The 20728-nt window shown below is 42.9% G+C and overlaps 1 protein-coding gene across 2 annotated transcripts in view; it reads left to right on the top strand.

Moving 5' to 3' along the window:
- The window catches only part of ubash3bb (ubiquitin associated and SH3 domain containing Bb), a 66679-nt gene extending 49660 nt beyond the window's left edge, over nucleotides 1-17019 (top strand). The window contains exons 4-14 of one of the 2 annotated variants that reach the window (XM_033631830.2): nucleotides 1136-1334; nucleotides 1870-2039; nucleotides 2128-2336; nucleotides 3061-3205; nucleotides 6081-6204; nucleotides 6318-6437; nucleotides 6541-6633; nucleotides 6751-6895; nucleotides 7681-7787; nucleotides 7931-8040; nucleotides 10686-17019. In XM_033631830.2, the coding sequence (XP_033487721.1) occupies nucleotides 1136-1334; nucleotides 1870-2039; nucleotides 2128-2336; nucleotides 3061-3205; nucleotides 6081-6204; nucleotides 6318-6437; nucleotides 6541-6633; nucleotides 6751-6895; nucleotides 7681-7787; nucleotides 7931-8040; nucleotides 10686-10823 (1560 nt within the window). In that variant the 3' untranslated portion in view covers nucleotides 10824-17019. Of the gene's footprint in view, nucleotides 1-1135; nucleotides 1335-1869; nucleotides 2040-2127; nucleotides 2337-3060; nucleotides 3206-6077; nucleotides 6205-6317; nucleotides 6438-6540; nucleotides 6634-6750; nucleotides 6896-7680; nucleotides 7788-7930; nucleotides 8041-10685 lie in introns of both variants that reach the window. The other variant, XM_033631829.2, reaches the window with a different exon arrangement.
- Nucleotides 17020-20728: the final 3709 nt, after the last annotated feature.

Genomic DNA, 20728 nt, shown 5'->3' with positions numbered 1-20728 from the left:
CTAAAGGTCATCAGTGGTTCTGAGCTCATTCCACAGATATTTATCATCATGTTTCCCCTCCTTAATGCCAAGATTAAATCATTTCTATAAACCAGGAAACAGTGAATGAGCTCCTTTTAAGTTGTTGAGGAGATTGTTTTCATGTCACACCACTCTATAATATTTATTTTTCTCATTGGCAACAGTTGTCTCATGAAAAAAGATGGACCTTTTTTTTTACATTCAGTTGCAACCAAATGGGTACTTAAGTCAGGACCACTTTAGTCAAAGAAATCTTTATTTCCATTTGCAGTATGATATTTGGCTGCATGGCTCTGTTCTGGGGGCTCTCTGCCTTTCCTTGGGCCTACACAAAGCCTACAAAAGCCTGAGGCACAGATAGCATACCTGTCTGCCCTTCCATGTGCATACGAGGAAAGCCTGAGGCCGAGAAAGCAAAACTCCCTGCCCTTCCACACGCATATGACAAAAGCCTGAAGTAGAGACAGCAAACCTCCCTGCCCATCCATGTGCCTACATGGAAAGCCTAAGGCAGAGAGAGCAGCAGCAAAGACCCCAGGAACAGAACAGAGCAGCATCAATGACAAACAGAAATGACATTGATAAGTCAGACACAGCATGAAAAGGAGGAGCTGTGGTGGAGGCAGGTTGCAAAGCGGCTTGCAGGGGAAGCAGCAACAGTAGACAGGCCAGAACAGTTTAAATAGGGCGCCCTGAATGAGATCTTCCAATCAGTCGGACAGTCAAATGTCAGCAACAGAATATTCTGTTTAATAGTTAATAATAAAAATGAGAGAAGATTTACAGATAGAGAGGTGGGCGAGCGTTCCTCATGCTCACGGTGGTCATGAAGAAGTTGTCAGTGGCCAAATAAATTTTGAAATCCATCACAGATTCAGCCTTTGAGAGAACATTTTACTTCCTTCATATCATAACTTTCCAACTTGCTGCTTTTCTCAGCAGAGCCACGTTTCCTCTCACGCACCAGACGCCAAATATCATCCAGGCATTGTGGTACTTTACATAAATGTCCTGTTATGTCTGAAGAAATTTGTTAGGAGGTTAATGGACACTTCTGTCTGAATAACAAACAGCCGATAGATAAAGTGACATCGTCCTTTCTGCTTCCTCACAGTGTGCAGACCACAAAGTAGAAGCTCTATGTGAGGCCCTTCAGACCTGCGTCCAGCAGTGGCGGGGGCGATTCCCCAGCCCGCTGCCGCTTGAACTCTACACATCCTCCAACTTCATTGGTCTTTTCGTGGAGGAGCAGGTGGCTGACATCCTGAAGCAGTTTGCGGCCGACTTCGCCACAGAGGCCGCCAGGAAGGCAGGTAAGAGCCATGATACACTGTATACCCACAATGACCTGGGTTTGGAGCATGTTTAGGATCTTAGCTGCACGTCTTCCTGTCTGTCTGTCCCATCTTAACCGTCTTCATCGCGGTGTAGAGTTGAGCATCATCATGTAATCACCGTGTAATGTGTGGCGACCTGCTGTCTCTTCAACCAGCGGCGGTAAGTGATTGGTCAGGGCGGCGGTCATGCTGGGTTATTAAATCACTCACTCAGTCTGTCAGTGAGACTTTTTTTAAACACAGGCGAAAATGAGACTGACTGCAGAACAGTATATCAGGCAGCTAAGTGCCAAATCAGATTAGAGCCGTGGTGTTAGTGCTAATGCTCTGTCATATTTCTGTTTCTGGTAAAGAGACAGATTAGAGTGTGTTGTCCAAATCTGATTTTTACTCCTCTCTGATGCTTTGTGCAGTTTTACCCCACTGCTGCTGCTTTGTACAGATAACAAAGGCTATATATTTTGTATGTGACATACTGGGTGTAAACCGAAGTCTTGTCTCATCTTTCCAGAGGTCCATGTGGAGCCTCATAAGAAGCAGCTCCACGTAACTCTGGCTTACAACTTCCCCACCAATCACCTCCCATCACTGGAGAAACTGGCCAAGGGAATCGAAGTCAAGCTGGGCTGTGATTGGCTGGCAGTCCTGTTCTCCCGGGACATTCGTTTTGCAAACCATGAGGTGGCTAATACTCACACTGACACTGCTCACAGACATCTATTAACCAACAGCATGATTGTTTGTTCTAAATGTCGACGTGCCTCTGCAGACGCTGCGGGTGATGTATCCCTACATGCCTCAGAACGAGGACGAGCTGGAGCTGGTCCCTGGCGATTTTGTCTTCATGTCTCCGGTGGATCAGAGTAGCACCAGTGAGGGCTGGGTGTACGGGACCTCGCTGGCTTCTGGGCTGTCTGGCCTGCTGCCGGAGAACTATGTGAGTCTGGCGGATGAGTCAGACACCTGGGTCTTCCACGGGTGAGCAGAGCACCTCACACTCACTCAAGAGCTGGTCTCAGTTACCCAAAGCAAAATAAATAGATAAAACACCTGTTTGACACTGAAAGTACAATTAGATCTTTAATAACATCTTCAAAACCTGATATTTCTCCAGTGCAGGATAGAGATGTTAGTGTATCAACTGCATTAAATTACCATTAAATTCAATGTTCAGTCTTGGAGTGGGTTTCCTAATAAATATACTGACCCCACAACTTTTTATAATGCAACAACCAGATCAAAATGTCGTCTTGTACTTAAGAAATATCAAAATGAGACTGACAGAGTGCCATTGTGAACACACTTTTAGGTGAGATAACCCTTTAAGGAGTTTTTCATGTCACCTGCACAATCTGTTTTTTGTTGTTGCTGTTGTTGTTGTTTTTAAAACCAATTGTTTTAATACTGTGCAAATAAATAAATACGAAATACTCAAACTGACTACTTTTGCCAAGAAGGACATGCTCCAGGATCAACATCCCATCAGTGTGCTGCTGCTGCGCTTCTTTCAAAATTCCTTTGTGCTTCTTCAGAGCTAAGCTTATTTTCCAAAGTGACATTAGTACAATTGAACAAAACCCTCAGTAACATATCAAAAAGTATTTTAGCCTCTGCCAAAAGACTCCATGACTCAGCTTTTTGTAAATGCCAAGTGAAAGAAATGACGTGGTTATATAATGTCTGTTCTGCTCGCCCACCACAGCTCCCATTCGTTCTTCAGCTGTGGGCCCAGTGACAAGAGCAGCAAGGAGAGAGGGATGTTTGACGGACTGCTGGACAGCCGACGCCCTGATAACAGCAGTCCCGGAGACACGCCCACCCTTAGTCTCATTTGTCATCCAATGCAGGTGGATTTTTTTAGGGCTGATGGTTGTATTTAAAGATGAAGTGTGTAAAGTTTAGGGGGATAAGGTGGTGTCTAGCGGAGAATTGACCTATGGCTAAGCCACGCCCCCTCCACTCGTTCGGACAAACTATCAACATTCAGTGACCGGCGCTATGGCAGGTGTCACAGTACAGATTTTTGGGGACATAACGATCAGATGTCATTGATAAGTAACCAAAAGGGCCTAAACTATGCATTGGAGGGATATATTCATCATTTTATTGTTGAGAAGGTCGATGAAAAGCTTAAATTACAAGCCAAAATTTACAGGTCACAGTGTACGCTTGTATGTGTGTCTCTCCGTTAGTTTGGTGCTACAGTATTTACACTGAATCATTCAGCATAACGTTTGCCAACCTTTGTTATCTCTGCCATTACAGATAAGTTAATGAAGCTAAGCTCCAGAAGTTAACGTTAGCTTAACTAGAGCCCTTTGGACAACAGCTAACAATGATGTACGATCACCAACGTACAAAACTAGAACAAAATAGGCTAATGAACTCCCAGCAAACAAGGTGACATGATGAACAACGCAGCTAGGAGCTAACGTTAGGCTAACTTTAGCTAACATTAGCTAGAGATGTTAAAGATAACTTTATATTTCTTTCCAGCAAAGTGACAATATGTTGCCTCAAACACAATGTTGACTTACCTTAGAACAGATGTAGACATCATTGTTAATCTTATTCACGTTGAGTTGATGTTGTGGTCTAACGTTACCACACAACTTTATCCAAAGGAGACACTTTTCTCGGTTGAGATGTGGTTTAAAGTGTAAAAAATACACGTGGTCGCCCAGCCTCTCAGGATACCTTGTGTCAGAGTTGCATGTACCCCATGCACACCGTTTGACCATTTTTAAACTTCAAATCTCTGAAAAAGCTCATAAAACCGAACAAAACTGACTTTCTGTAATGCATTTCAATGGACGTCCAGGCAGAGAATGTCCGAGTGTATGGGAATGGCTATACGCGCTGTGATTGGCTCATCGCGTTTGTGGGTGGGACTTAGCCACAGGTCAATTGCAGATTGCAACCAGCTAAAACTTCTCCTGGTTAGAACAGAGATATTGGATGAAGCGAGATACCCAACTCAGCTCACTTCCTGATTCAGTGACGTCAGCGCCACGCCCCCGTAGGAGACTTGCGGCAGCTGTGAATGTATTGTCGTCAATGAGGAAAATGAACGTGATCACAATTTATGGTCAATTCTTTCGCCCTGTAGTCACTAAAGTAAATATTGGGTTCATGAGGGAGAACAGGCTCTGATTGGAGGGAGACCTAACCACGCCCACTTAGGAGACAGGAAGAGTAACCGTTTTCTTAACATTGGATAAGCCTACAGTTGGGTATCTCCCTTCATCCAGTATCTCTGGTTAGAATTCCTTCAGTGTTCATTGTTCAGGAGGTTTTTATCGGGAGCTGAATTATCCACAGAGGTCTCTTCTTCTCCAAAACAAACAGACCAGACAATTCAAACCACTAAAAACACTGAATAAAGCAGTTTCATGTTACAGATCAGTTTAACTCTGATGCTGTTCAGCATCGGCAGCTCACCCACAACATGCTGTTGTGTGCACATCTTCTGATCCAGAAGTTTCGGGAGGTTTTTACCTTGAGTCGAATTATCCATGTTACAAATCGTATATGTATTTGTAATGCTGTTGCGAGCAGCTATTCCAACACATGCTAATGAGTGGTCATCTTTTTTGTCCAGTAACATTAGATCCAGGTGCCGGTTGCACAAAGCACCTTAAGTGAAGATTTTCCTTTAAATCTAAGTTAAGTCTTCCTTTAAAAAAATCGGTTGCACAAAACATGCCTTCTCCTTAAGGTTTCCTTAAGTTTTTCTCTTTATCTTGGTCTTATACTTAAGGAATTGTTTAAAGTTCATTCAACTGTTGCAGAGAGGACCTTAGCAACCAAAGTAAGGGAAAAAAACACAAGGTACCTCTGACATCATCTTAATGGTAACATGTCTGATTTTATGGTGATAAATGAGGAAAATGACAGCATCCCGAAAAGAGGAGGACCTGATGGACACCCTTAAGGACAAGCAATTGATTTTGCACAAAAGATTTGTCTAGAGGTCAATCTATGATTTGTCTTAACGCCTGATGTTGGATCACTCAACTTTCCGAAGCTGCACTCTTCTAGCCCCGTTTTATGCAACGGGATCTTTTATTGGTGAGGAATTTCATGTACACAAGTCAACAGTGTGCTGCGTCACTCACCAGGTTTCAAACGCCCTCACCCGTCTGCTGAACACTGCGGTGAAGTTCCCGTCCAAACCTTGCAATTTACTCCCACAGTCATTGCTTCACGTTTGCTGGTATTTTGGATCAAATGTACTTTTCAGTTTGTTCTTTCTTTTATTGAATTCCTCTAGAAGTTTGATTTTTTTTCTTCCTCCGACCAATTTGGTTTTGTCTTATCTTCTGCCACTTTTTTTACTATCAGGCCGACTTTGTCAAAGGATACTTAGGTGTGACAACAGGTTATCACAAGCGCATGTTCAAGCAAACAAATGGTCTCCATGGAAACATAATTTTACTGTTGTAAAATCTCTTTCAGTGCAGTAAATGCCTTAATGTCTTTCTTCGATTAAGGAAACCTTTTAAGAGATTGTGTGTGACACCCTTTAGTAATTTCCTCAGCTAATGAAAAACTAAAACTTAAGTGTGAGCAAACCTAAGATTTATATCCCCCTAAATCCTGCACACTGGACCTTTAAACTTCATGCCATAATGTATCTTTCAATTATTAGATTGAACATATGTGCTATTATGTACACACATTTTTGCAAAGCAATTAATTTATGCTTTTTATTTCCAGCAGGTCCTGCGGATTAGTGGCAGTCACTCCAGGCAGCCTAAGCGGACACTTTTTGTCTGTCGGCACGGTGAGAGGATGGACGTGGTCTTTGGCAAACACTGGCTCTCCCTCTGCTCGGACAGTAAAGGTGAGAAGTCAAAGGTACAGGTAGGCGACAGGAAAAAGTCAAAATGATACCTTCCTTCTACTTTAATAAAAAGCAGCCTTCACTGGAGAATGTGTGTTTTTGTTGTCCTGCAGGTAGATATGTACGTTCCAATCTGAACATGCCTCCCAGTTTGCCGCTGTGGGGAGGACAGAGAGACTACGACATGGACGCTCCTATCACTGTGTTTGGATCCACACAGGCTCGACTAGTGGGTACGTCACCAATACAGGTCAAAGTGATGCTCTACGCCCGGTGTCAGGGGTCATGTTTCATGTGTTTATGAACTGTGTATGTGTGTTTATCGTGCTGTTTCAGGTGAGGCCCTGTTGGAGAGTAACACAGTGATAGACTTTGTGTACTGCTCTCCGTCTCTGCGATGTGTTCAGACTGCACAGAACATCCTGAAAGGTAATATCATTCTCCAGCTCATTGATTGAATGTAGTGTGCTAGGGATGTAACAGAGGTCTCACAAGGATCAGTGGTCTTTGTTTGACTTCAAAGACGAGCTGTGTTTGTGTGAACAGGTCTGCAGCAGGACGGGAAGCTGAAGGTGCGAGTGGAGCCGGGGCTTTTTGAATGGACCAAGTGGGTTTCTGGGAACTCCCTGCCTGCATGGATACCTCCCACTGACCTGGCTGCAGCTCACTTCAGTGTGGACACAACGTACAGGTGAGACAAACAAGGCAAAACACACAGATCGAGGGTCTAGGTACCATCTGAAGGATACCGTCTGAAGGGTTATTTTTAGTTCTAAAGGCACCATACCGAAAGTGTTTGGTGGAAAGGGGCTTACACTTTGGTTTTAACTGCTCTGAGAGTAGAGCATGATAATTCAAGGGTACAGAGCTTTTTTTTTTCCACAAATAAATTAACCAGCAGGTCGACTGAACTGTCAGTGGTCAATCCCCCACTTTGGTAGCTCGACTGCTCCGTGTCCGTGGCCCACCTTTTAACATTAGGAGTAAAGTGTACTGTACTCCGCTCCACCGATGCCAACCTTCTCACCCCCATCACCAAGACCAAGTACCGCACCCTGGGGGACAGAGCATTCGCCATCGCTGCCCCTACCCTCTGGAACTCCCTGCCCCTGGCCATCCGGAACTCTGACACACTCCCCTCATTCAAGAGTCAGCTTAAATCCCATCTCTTCAGGATCACCTACTGCACCTAAAAATCCTCCCCGTTTTGTTTGAGTGTCCTTTGTTTGAGTGTTTTGTTTTGAGTGCCTGTTTCTGTGCTTATTCTTTTGTAAAGCGTCTTTGAGTATTTAGAAAAGCGCTATATAAAACCGATTTATTATTATTATTATTATTGTACAGTTCTGTTCATGTTAGAAGTTCTGAATGGTAGTGGAAATGTAATAATGGGCGTCTGAAAAGTCTTGGAAAAGTTTTTAAACTTTATCCATGAAAATGTGTGGGGACCCTGAACATACCATGTGTGTGTCCATACAGACCTCTGATCCCAGTCAGCAAGCTCACTGTGTCCGAGTCGTATGAGAACTACATGAGCCGGAGCTACCAAGTGACCAAAGATATCCTGTCCGACTGCAAAAACACTGGTAAGACTCAGAGCAGAGCTCCGGGAGCGTCTGGAAGATGTTTTCGAGTCTGTGTGGGTGAACTTTTTTCTCTGTTGTTTTACGTGCTCATGTGTTTGTCCACTGCTGATGTTGCATCCTGCCTGGGTTTCCACTCTCCGTAGGAAACAACGTACTGATTGTAGCCCACGCTTCTTCCTTAGAGGCCTGCACACGCCAGCTGCAGGGCCGCGGCCCACAGAGCGCCAAGGACTTCATCCAAGTAGTCCGAAAGGTCTGTTTTTATCTAGTCCATCTGATTTTCTTTCCGATAATACATCCCACTTTCCTGTCCATCCTTCATTACTTCCATCTGGTTTCCTCAGTTCTTCTCCACATGCCCATCGTGCAAACACATGGTGGATGAAACTCCATCATGCATACAAATGAAAAGGGAAAAACAAATCAAAGAGATGTTTTCAGTGAATCTTAAGCATATTTGGATACTTGAGCATGTCTTTTTTTGACTCCAGCTCCGTGAACAAGGAGGCAGCCAGGGAGCTGCATGTTCTCGCCTACTCACAACGAGTTTGTGCTGTTTGTGGATTCCTACCAGACCAAACTTCCTCTTTAGATCACAGTTCTTTTTCTGGCTCAGAAGAAATCTGCTGCTTTCAGCCGTGATCCAAAATGAAAATCTGCAGAATGTTTTTTTTTTTTTGGCTCGTGTTGTGAGCTACTCAGTAGATTTTAATTGAAACTGTGAATCAGAAATTTTATTTAATAAATTTAAAGGGATAGTGCACCCTAAAATGAAAATTCAGCCACTATCTACTCACCCATATGCCGAGGGAGGCTCTGGTGAAGTTTTTTAGAGTCCTCACAACACTTACGGAGATCCGAGGGGGGAGTGGGTAGCAGCACAACTGCACACCTAATGGCTGACGGCGCCCCAGATTCAAACGTCCAAGAAGCCCCGACATAAAAAGTTGTTTGGAAAAACATCATTTAAACTCTGTTTTTAGCCTCATTGTAGCCTGTAGCTCTAACTGCCTCTCTGTACACTGCGCTGACATGTCTGCGTTTGCACAAGACCGTGAGACATGGGCACCGCCTTCATGTAAAGGCCGCCTTTATGTAGAGGCTAAAAACAGAGTTCAAATGACGTTTTTCCAAACAACTTTTTGGATCACTACGGACGAGCAGTATGGAGATATTTTGTGGTTTCAGTTATGTGTTTTTGGACGTTTGAATCTGGGGCGCCGTCAGCCTCCATTAGGTGCAGTTGTGTTGCTGCCTCCTCTCCCCTTGGATCTGCGCAAGTGATGTGAGGACTCTAAAACTTCACCTGAGCCTCCATCGGCATATGGGTGAGTAGATAATGGCTGAAATTTCAGTTTTGGGTGCACTATCCCTTTAAGAAATAATTTAAACATTTGTTGCAAAAGTCAATCAACAAAATATGGGAGGAGGCAAGAGGTCATTGAGGTCATTTATCTATCCTGTCAAATCCTGTCAGGTTGCGGGACTTTTATTAACAGGTGCAGCTTTGACTTACACATAATGACGGGTTATGTGTCTGTTCACGTACTGAGCTTTATGGGTACAGGCAGGTGTGGGTTTTTAGAAATCGACCGGTGCAGGACTCTGCACACTTCCCAGTTACCTATCCATCTAACTAGTAGTACACCCACCTCATCAGCTGCACACTAGAGCCCTGTGTGGGACTGTTTTCTTCCTTTCTACCTTTCCCGCTCCTTTCTGACCATTACCGCCCACAACTGCAACGTGTGTGTTACACTCCCGCCCACTCCCGCAAAACTCTGAGACTTTATGTCTGCACAATAATAGAGATGCACTGATTTTGTGTCTTCTCCCATCCTGCAGGAGAAAACATGTCATTTTATAGGCTATTAATAAAGAGATTCGTGGGGTTGTTTGTTTCGTTTCCGCAGGCCCAGCGCCAGGATGAAGTTACTGAGGGGGCGGTTAAAAATTATGAGGGGGTAAATCTTTATTACGCAACATTGGTTCACAGTGTGTTATAAAGAGCGCGTAGCCGCATGTAATGATCCTGCAGTGTTTTTTTTTAGCCGCCCATTCCCACCCGCAGCAAAGTTCAAACCGCCCGCTCCCACGATATTTGCGTTGGGTCCGGCGGGACCCAATCCCAATGCAGCCCTCTACTGCACACCACTGTGCATGTGCATGTTGTATCAGTAGTACTGTGAGTTTAGGAATAATAGTAGTAAGCAAGTAGTAGCCCACTACTTGTTATATTTTCCAATGGACCATGAGCGAAAATTTCAGAGGCTTTTCCACCGTGATGGAATTGTAATGGCCAAATATAGAAATATTTAACATGCACACCAAATAGAAAACTAACAAAAGCAAATCAACGCCTAGAAAATCAGACAATATTGAACTCTCAACTGTAATTTTCATGTGATGAAACAGTGTTATTGTTTATGCCACAAGATGGCTGTAGAGTGCAGCATGTTGTATGACTCTGACACAAGCAGTGCAGCTTCATATTGTTATGAGCACAAGGGAAACCCAAGTGCAGGGCACAGGATGGAGATGATGAAGAGGTTTATTGTCACAAGAAATTAGAGTGGTCGTGATCTGGGGTCTGTAGGATGGAGTGGAGGAGGCTGAGAGGAAGCTGGTGTGGTGTGCAGGAGAGGGATGATCCTGAACATGAGAAAACACACGAGGAAGAAGTTACTAAGAATGTCTTAGTTGGCCGTGAGGTTATTACCACTTGGTTAAACAACAATCTGGCAGTGAGTGGTCAATGAGCTGACAGCAGGCAGGTGAGTATTGTGAGCAGAGTCTGGAACCAGGGAAACCAGGGAGGTTTCTCTCATCCAAAAAGCACGTGTCATTTCCTTCAGTTTCTTCTCAGTCTAACATTTAACTCCTCTGCTCGGTCCTCAGATCCCCTACCTGGGCTTCTGCTCCTGCGAGGAGCAGGGCGACACAGGGGTGTGGCAGTTAGTGGACCCTCCCATCCTCCCCCTCACACATGGACCAAACCACTCCTTTGACTGGAGGGAGACACTTCTGCAAGAATGACATCTGATCTGGACCGACAAGTTTCAGACCAGTGGCCCTAAAAATACTGGAACCTTTCTCTCTTCAGTGTCTTTACACAGCTGACGGCTTCACAGCGACGGTCTGAGGATGAGCAGCCGAGTACCAGCCGGTGCGTGGTTGGTGAACTCACGGCGACCCTCTGAGGCTGGTTTCAACAATGATTTAGCAAATGTACACTCTCAAATGTCATTGCATTGTTTTGTTTGTTTATTTGTTTGTTTGCAAGAATGAGGGAGACGTTAGTGTGGGCAGTGTGGATGTTAGCCGCACTATGGTGGGGGAGCTGTCACTGAGATCCAGCTGGTTTCTGTGTGGACGTTATCATCCCAGTCACATTTTATCACATTTAACAACGTGCTCTGTGTGTGACCAGTTAAAAATAATTTCCTACCAACATGAATGTATCACATGTAGAACGCAGGGTTACAGTAGACGTAGAGTGACACTGAAGGAATGCCATGAAAAGCAAAAGCGATGGAGTTGGGAGGTTTTAGCTTTGGTTTCAGCTATGGTGACTCAGGTTTTAATTTTAACTCATCAGTTTGGTTCATTTTCACTGAAATTTGTCTGTTTTTTACTGAGACAAAAAGTTTCCTGAATACAAACTAAACTCCAATTGGTTTACTTGCCCAAACTGAGCTAGCTCATGTTCAACATTAACGAAGCATGCAAAAGTTTGGGCACCCCTGGTCAACATTTGGTTTACTGTTAAGAATTAAGTAAAAGATGAATTGATCTCCAAAAGGCATGACGTTAAAGATGACACATTCCTTCAATATTTTAAGTAAGATTACTTTTTAATTTCAATCTTTTACAGTTTCAAAATAACAAAAAAGAAAAAGGGCCTGAAGCAAAAGTTTGGGCTCCCTGCATGGTCAGCACTTAGTAGCGCCTCCTTTGGCAAGTATCACAGCTTCTAAACACTTTCTGTATCCAGCTCAGAGTCTTTCACTTCTAGCTCTGTGAGATTCTTGGGCCGTCTTCATGCTCTGCTCTTTGAGCTCTATCCACAGATGTTTAATGATGTTTAGGTCGGGGGACTGTGAGGGTATCGACAAAACCTTCAGCTGGCTCCTCTTGAGGTCGTCCATTGTGGATCTGGAGGTGTGTTTAGGATCATTGTCCTGTTGTAGAAGCCGTCCTCTCTTCATCTGCAGCTTTTATACAGATGCTGTGATGTCTGGAATTTAACTGAATCCATTCTTCCCTCTACCTGTGAAATGTTCCCCGTGCCACTGGCTGCAATACAAGCCCAAAGCATCATCCATCCACCCTCGTGTTTAACAGTTTGTTCTCCAAACATACCTTTGCTCATTGTGTCCAGAAAGTTCTGTTTTACCTTCATCAGTCCACAGGACTTGTTTCCAAAAAGCATCAGGCTTGTTCACATGTTCCTTTGCAAACTCCTGAGGCTGAATTTTGTGGTGAGGACACAGGAAAGGTTTTCCTCTGATGACTCTTCCATGAAGGTCATATTTGTCCAGGTGTGTCTGCACAGTAGAACAGTGCACCACCACTCCAGAGTCTGAGAAATCTTCCTGCAGGTCTTTTGCAGTCAAACGAGGGTTTTGATTTGCCTTTCTAACAATCCTACGAGCAGCTCTCTCAGAGAGTTTTCAGCTTGACCTCCACAGTTCCTGTTAACTGCCATTTCTTAACAACATGATGAACTGAGGAAACAGCTCCCTGAAAACACTTTGCTATCTTCTTCTAGTCTTCATCAGGTCTTTTAGTTTTCAGAGTGCTAGGCAGCTGTTTAGAGGAGCCCATGGCTGCTGGTTGTTGGGACAAGCTTTCAGGAGTCAGAGTCTTTATAAAGCTTTGAAATTAGCATCACCTGGCCTTTGCTAACGATGACTGTGAACGAGCCAGAGCCCTGACAAGTTCATTAAGGTCTGAGAGCCTGGGAAAAGTTGTCTGAGAGCTCAAATGTCTTGGGGTGCCCGAACTTTTACATGGTGCTCCTTTCATTTTTTTTCACTCTAAAGTTGTACAACACACAAAAAAAATCACCAATCTTGCTTAAAATGTTGAAAAGCATGTTTCATCTTTGACTTCATGCCTTTTGGAGATCAGTTCATCTTCTACTTAATTGACTATTTGCAGTAAACAAAACTTTGACCAGGGGTTCCCAAACTTAAGCATGCCACTGTAGTTCCAGTGTATCTCAAATGCTAAATCTTAGCATTCAACATGTAAGACAGATAGCATGCTGCGTTAGCAAGTCGTTTTTACAGAGAAGAGTGTAAACCATTTTGATTTGGGTAAGAACAGGGCCCCAGTAATCTAAAGAACCTTATGATAAAGTGGCCTCAGCAATTGTTTTTTATGGTGTGTAATACACATCACAGCCTCAGTGGGTTTCTTGGGAGGCCATAGACTTTTAGTTGCTAGTTAACTGTTTGCATAATTTGTATCTACAACATCTAATTTGCTTTTCAGTTTATGCTTAGTTTCCAAAATTGAATGAGACTGTTGAGAATACGTACAAAGAGTGTTTTATCGTAACAGTACTGCTGTCCACCATACATTTGCCCTGCTTCACCCTTCTTCAGTGGCTGAGAGGAAACATATCAGTGCAGGCTTCAAGTCTTCATAAGAGACCTTCCTGATGCTACTCATATAACGTGCCCCCACATGTTGTCTCTATTTTGGAAGCACATCCAGTGCAGCAGTGTCTTCTTCATGTAAAAACTATAACAGCACAACCTGCAATATTGACAATCACACAGTAGCTTCTTGATTCTGGTCCAGCACATCTTTAGTGTGCGTCTGTTAAATGTTTTCCTCAGAGTAGCTGTAAATAATCATATTTTGGGAAAAAAAAAAAAAAAGTCTTCCAGTTTCATTTTTATTTATTTATAAACCTGTCTTTCAGATGTTACAAGCAAAAATATTAACAGCATGCATGAACTTATGCTCGGTATCTCAGGTGTCGACTGCATTTAAGACATACGTATATGCAGCTTTGAAACTTGTTCCATTGATGGAGTGACTGTGTTGTTGTGAGTGCCTGTTGGAATTAAAGTGATGTCTCCTGATGGACTTGACTGCCCACTCGTAGCTGCAGAGGGAGAAGCGGAAGAGAGAGTTTGCTCAGGCTGATGTTTGACGCACATCACTCATGTAGCTCATTAAGACATTTTTAAAAGTTGCACGTTTTGAACTTATTATGAGACAGATTTCATCAAAGCCTCATTCATGAATCCCATCAGTTCTGGGTCACATTTGGAGCCTTTTCAAGTTATTTATTTGCTTGGAGAATTGACAATTATGTGTCTTGTCTGTGACATCAGGTATTTTCTAAAGTCATATAGTCCCTTCAGTGTGCTTCAATATAATTCCCTTATAGCATTCAATTCAAATTTCACTTGTCCTCAGCAAGATTTTCCCCTAAAAATCCATTTTGTTGGCCACCTTTTTTTGCAGGGTTCCCACAGTCAGAGAAGACCTGGAAAAGTGATGGAATGTCACAATCTCATTTTCCAGGCCTAGAAAAGTTGCTGAATTATTGAAACCGCCACATTTTCTTCCCTGATTCCTGGTCAAACGTCTCTGAAGGCTCTGACGGATGTGAAAAACGCAGAAAATTGAACAGTTTCTGACTCAATGTCATGAGGTCGTATTAATTTTTAGACCTGCAACAATTTTGGTGGAGTCTGTGTAAAAGCCTTTACAGGCGTCTTTTACAATCTAATGGTGCGTTCCAGGCAGGCTTTTGAACTCGTAAGTCACGACTTCAAGTCACGAGTTACGACTTTGTAGCGTTCCAGGAAAGTTACGGCAAACTGCCAGTTACTTCCTGTTTAACGTTGAACATGGCGAACCGTTTGTTTGTGCTTCCCCATTATTGCTATCGCCAAAGGTACCTGCTCCTTGCTCATTTGAGTGAAACGGAGGAGGATAGGGTCACAGATGCTATTATAGGCTATTTTTTACGTTATCTGTGTGTTTGGAAACGTATTTTGTATTGATTTATTCTTGCACAAGAAACCAGCTGTTAGAGCGGCTGCCAATAATGCGTTAACATTAGGGTTATTTTATGTCTATTTCTCACAGTGTATCACCTGCATCAACACCGCATCCATAGGGCTGCCATTGTTGTTAAGAGGAGTAAGGTAATTGGTTTAGAGGGCTGTGTGACGTCAGAAAGCATAACTGGGAGTACATCGATCTGGTACGAGTTCACGGGTGGGAAGTTACGGGTTTGACTGCCGTTCCAGTGCACTTTCACGGGTTACAGGTTGTGAAAACACGAGTTACGGGTTGCCTGGAACGCACCATTAGTCAATAGAGTGTCCCAGGGCTGACGTCAAAACCCAGAAGTTTAGCATCGTGCTGGTTCCCGGAAGAGAAAGTGAATGTGATTTTTGCATTGCGTTTTGGATTATGTCAGAAAATAAGCTCTGTGGCTAACACAAGTTTATGATACTTACAGGTTTTGTTCAGCGAGATAATCTTCACATATGAACACCTTTCATACCACATTTGAAGCTTAAATGCGATCGCCAGAAGTAAAAAGCTAACGTTAGGCTTTAACGGACTACATGACTACTCCACGGTCGCATGACTCTTGATGTCACCGCCACTAAGCTTTCAACTGATTTCGGCCGCTTTATTTTAAAAACATTGTACAATGGGGAAACCGGACTGTTTAAGCTAAATAAGAAGCTGTAATGGCGGACTGCCAGCACTCTCGCCTGTTCGGGGGTGATGACGTTTACTGTCCCCGACAGGGTTTGTAGTTGTATTGAGCAACTTGTTAGCAACCACCTTTTTTACGACACATAAAAGCTTCAAAATTCACAAGTAGGGTATTTACTGACGTGTTTTATGTCGTAGAACAAAACCTGAAACTCACTTAAGCTTTTGTTAACCACAGACCTTATTTGAGGCATTTTACCAAAATCCCATTCAAAAAACATATTGACTTTTAGACGAGAGAACCGGAAGTGCTAAAAGCGCTAACGGAGTTCCGGGTTTACTGGCACACTCTATGGGAAAAGTCTTTTGGGCCCCATGGTGTCACATGACGGTGTAATTCCACTTTTGGCCACTATGAAAATTGGCTTCAAAGTTTGGCGCTATTCCTTGGGACTTAAAGTAAACATGGTTGTGAACAATACTGGATCTAAACACTTCAAAAACGGTCTGTTCAAACACGTCTGTTCATATTTTCAAAATATATAACAACTGTAAATCTAAAGAGCATTCTGAGCACTTGACATTTCACTTGTAAGTAGAAAGGGAGCTGCAGATAGCAGAATGAAAGCTACGTGAACAAACATTTCTCCACTGACTGCAGCACAATGTGACTTGGTCCTAATTGGCTCTTCTGGAAATCTTCCCTGGGAATCATCTGCCTCATATCTAACTTTATTCTAGAAAAAAATGCACCACTTCTAAAACATCATGATCAACATATTATTTTCCTGGGACATCAAAAATTTGATTTAACGCCTACGTCTGTGTCGTCCATCTTGTGAGAACAGAACAGCGCATTCCTGTTTCTCTGATCAGCAGTAACATCTTTAAATCCATGTCAATCGCTGTATTGCTGTGCAAATGTTGCAAATGCTTTGCAGGTGTTGGGAAGAAATACTGCTACTGTAGAAATGTGGAAGGTTTTCTATTTGGAGCTAAATGTCATTTTCATCAGACGACGTACTGGAGCAGCACACGTTGCATTAAGACCAGAAGAGGAGAGTGGTGTGAGAGAACCAGAGAGGAAGAAGCCATGTTGTTCCTGTAGTCTTTATTTATTGTCTGAACATATCACCAAATGTGTACAGCAATTAACTTAAAGTTACTTCTTTTAAAATCTGTATTTGTTGATTTGTAATTTAAGACGTGTCTCTCGGCTTCCTGTATGTTTTATTTTAGTTTTGAATGTCGTTGTGTTTGTAAAGCATTGAATTATAAAAAAGAGAAAAGCAGTTGTCATTTTTAAACAGCTCCAATAATTTCATATTTTGAATACTCGGGAGGGAAAGCAAATAACATGCCATTGTATGATTTGTGACAGTGTTCATTTGTTCTGATTGAATATGAAATATTATTTTCTCCATAGCAATAACATCACCAAACAGCAGGTGCACAGTTACTATCCATCTGGGTTGCACCGACGCTGCAGACACTGTAAAGGAGTTCAAATCCAATAAAACTTTACATCCTTCTTTTGGTTTTGATTTGTGAGCGAGTATCCAGAATGACAGGAGTAAAACACAGCTGACCAGTGAAAGCTTTTCTGTGTCCGATATTAGATCATACCAGAAGGTTTTTGTCCTCCAGTTAAAATAATAATGTTTTTATACCTCTGCGCTGGTGTTTTGGGGTTGTCTGTCCCACTCTCATGAACATGATATCTCAAGAACATTATTTATTCTGTTAACTAGTGAAGAAGTTTGAATAACGATGTGTCCTGTGGCTTGTTTTACGTTTTAATGGCATTTAGCATTGGATTGAGTTCAATTAAATTAATTAAAAGTAGAATATGACAAAAGACAGAGGCAGAGATAGACCTTGACAGTACATACTCCTTTTTAAGCCTCCGTGCCGACGTTAGCTGTGGCCATAAGCATTAAATTTTCTGGTTGTCCATCTGTTCATATGTTCCTTCATCTGTTCTTTGCCTGTGAGCATGATATTTGGGAGAATGTTTTCAAATTTGGCACAAACGTCCACTTGGACTCAAGGATGAATTGATAAGATTTTGGTGGTAAAAACGTCAAGGCCACTGTGAACGCGTGTTCGTCTCATTCTTGTGAAGCAATATCTCAAGAACACTTAAATCCTTCAATTTGGCACAAACATCCAATTGATCTTAACAATAACCTGATTCAAATTGGAAGGTCATAGGTCAAAGGTCAAGGTCACTCTGATGTTATGTTGTTTTTTAAAGATATTTTTTGGGGCTTTTTAGCCTTTAATGTATAGGACAGACAAGTGTTGGGTGGGGGGGGGGGGGGGGGGGGGTGACATGCAGCAAAGGGCCACAGGCTGGAGTCAAACCTGGGCCGCTGTGGCAACAGCCTTGTACATGAGGCACCTGCTCTACCACTAAGCCACCGACGCCCCACTCTGGTGTTATGTGTCTCATTCTCTTGAACCCGATATCTTAAGAAAGCCTTCAAGTAATTTGTTCAAATCTGGCATTAATGTTCACTTGGACTTGGGTCAAAGGTCAAGGTCACTGTGACCTTGCATGCATCTTATTCTTGTCAATGCAGTATCTCATAAAGGCCTTGAGAGAGTTCTCTCAAATTTCAGAAATTAGAAGTTGGCGGTAGAAGGTCGAAGGTCACTGTGACCTCACAAAACATGTTTTTGGCCATAACTAATAAAGAATTCTTACACTAATTATGACAAAGTTTTACACAAATGTCTAACAGGATATAATGATCAGAATCAGAATCAGAGATACTTTATTGATCCCCGGGGGGGAAATTGTTGCCGTTACAGGTGCTCTTTACAAGAGTAGAAAGATATATCGTACCGGGCAATTCGAAGTGAAAATATAAGACAACAAACAAGATTATTTACAAAAATATATATAGTAACCTAAATCAAATATACACAGACACAGTGACAAACATAGATAACAAACAGAATATATACAGTAAAGGTAAAATAGGGTTATTAGGCTAGCAGTTAGCAGGGAAAAGGACTAACTGTTGAGCTGACAAGAAGTGACTGAACACGGGAGCATGCAGAGTGTGGGGCTTTGTTCAGTGACGGTGAATGGCAGTTAAAAAAACCTTTTGGACCAAACTGTGAGGACGGATTAGCCCGTTAGCATCGAACTAGCTACTTTGGCTGCAGTTGAGATTATGTCTTTCGGCGGATCAAGAGAGGACAACACAACACTGTGAGACTCATCCTTGGACATTATAGTTTTTTGGCATTGATCTATGGATTTAAAACAGTTTTTTTCTGTGAAGGAGCTCGTTAGGCAGCGGCCAATGGATTTACCGAGGTCACATCGGTGCGGATACTCTCCTCTGAGCTCCAACGTTCATTTCTTATTCTTAACAGTTTGTTAATACACTGAAATAACAAACTTATTGGGTATCTGGTTACTTTATGGTGATTGTGAATATTATCGTCACACAGGGAGTATCAGCATTTTGTACTATACTGTACATGTACTTGTGTACCAGAAAGTTAGTAACTGAATCATAAGCACTGAGGACATGTTATCATTCCTCTGGTGGTAATTAAGGCAGCGCTAAACTATATATTCTTAATACATAATTGTAAAACTTTAATATATGTTGTTCTGTTACTTGTACTGTATCATTTATGTGATGTTTTGTATATGCTATCTTTGTCAATTAAAAACAACAACGGTTTGTCATATTGGTAGAAGGTACCAACTGCTCATTAATGGAAAAAGCTAATCAGCCAATCACGTGGCAACAACTCAATGCATTTAGTCATGTAGACATGGTGAAGACGAGCTGCTGAAGTTCAAACAGAGCATCAGAATGATGAAGAAAGGTGATTTAAGTGACTCTGAACGTGGCATGGTTGTTGGCGCCAGACGGGCTGGTCTGAGTATTTACTGGGATTTTCAGCACAACCATCTCTAGGGTTTACAGAGGATGGTCCCAAAAAGAGAAAATATCCAGTGAGCCAAAATGCCTTGTTGATGCCAGAGGTCAGAGGAGAATGGCCAGACTGCTTCAAGATGACAGAAAGGCAACAGGAAGTCAAATAAGCACTGGTTCCAACCAAGGTGTGCAGAAGAGCATCTCTGAAGCAACAACACCTTGTCCAACCTTGAAGCAGATGGGCTACAGCAGCAGAAGGCCACACCAGGTGCCACTCCTGTCAGCTAACAACAGGAAACTGAGGCTACAATTCACACGGGTTTTCTCACCAAAACTGGACAATAGAAGATTGGAAAAACCACATTCAGATGGAAGCATGGATCCATCCTGCCTTGTATCAACGCTTCAGGCTGCTGCTGGTGGTGTAATGGTGTGGGGGAGATTTTCTTAGTACCAACTGAGCATGGTTTAAACACCACAGCCTACCTGAGTATTGTTGCTGAGCGTGTCCATCCCTTTATGACCACAGTGTACCCATCTTCTGATGGCTACTTCCAGCAGGATAACGCACCATGTCACAAAGCTCACATCATCTCAAACATAACAATGAGTTCACTGTACTCCAATGGCCTCCACACTCCACAGGTGGAACGGGAGATTGTCATCATGGATGTGCATCTAGCATTGAGGTTGCAGATTGCAGCCCACTGGAGCTTCTGATTTTAAAACATTCACCAGTCACTTTAAATACTTTAATTCAGTGAAGGCACCCTCTTCGTTGTTGAAATCCTTGGAGTAAAGAACCTGTTCCTGTTGGATGACCACACCACCATGAGCTGTTGCTCCTCCTGTTTCTCCATCTAGTTGCAGAGGGTGTTCAGGATGTTAGGTGACCCTGGAGCTCCTCAGAGGGGGAAGCTAAATTCTGGCTGTGACCCAAGACGGTATTTAAAAGGCTGATGTCGCTCACTGGTGGGGAACTGCTGCCATTGTCTCGACTCTTCCTCCTGTTAAAACTGACAGACCCTGGCCTTTAGTTTTTATGGCTGGTAGAAGACTGGAGCTGCAAGACTCTTTCTACTTTCCCAGTCAAGTCTACAGTTCAAATATTTGAGGACAAAAACCAGAGTGTGATGTGAGCTGGAGGAAGTGATGTGGCAGAGTGGGCCGTGACCACTGTAACAGGAAGCTCCAGCTGCTTTCTCAACAGAGGAGACATCCTACACATGAATGACTGGAGCCCAGCACTGCCGCAAAACGTGTTGAAGGCTTTTAATGAATGTAAAACAGCCTATTGAGTCTAAATTAGCCAACATTAATAGTCTAAATGAG

The sequence above is a fragment of the Epinephelus lanceolatus genome, chromosome 4 (genome assembly GCF_041903045.1).
Source record: "Epinephelus lanceolatus isolate andai-2023 chromosome 4, ASM4190304v1, whole genome shotgun sequence".
In the NCBI taxonomy this organism is placed as follows: domain Eukaryota; kingdom Metazoa; phylum Chordata; class Actinopteri; order Perciformes; family Serranidae; genus Epinephelus; species Epinephelus lanceolatus.
Note: the sequence above shows the minus strand (reverse complement) of the source record. Positions and strands in the feature narration are given on the sequence as shown.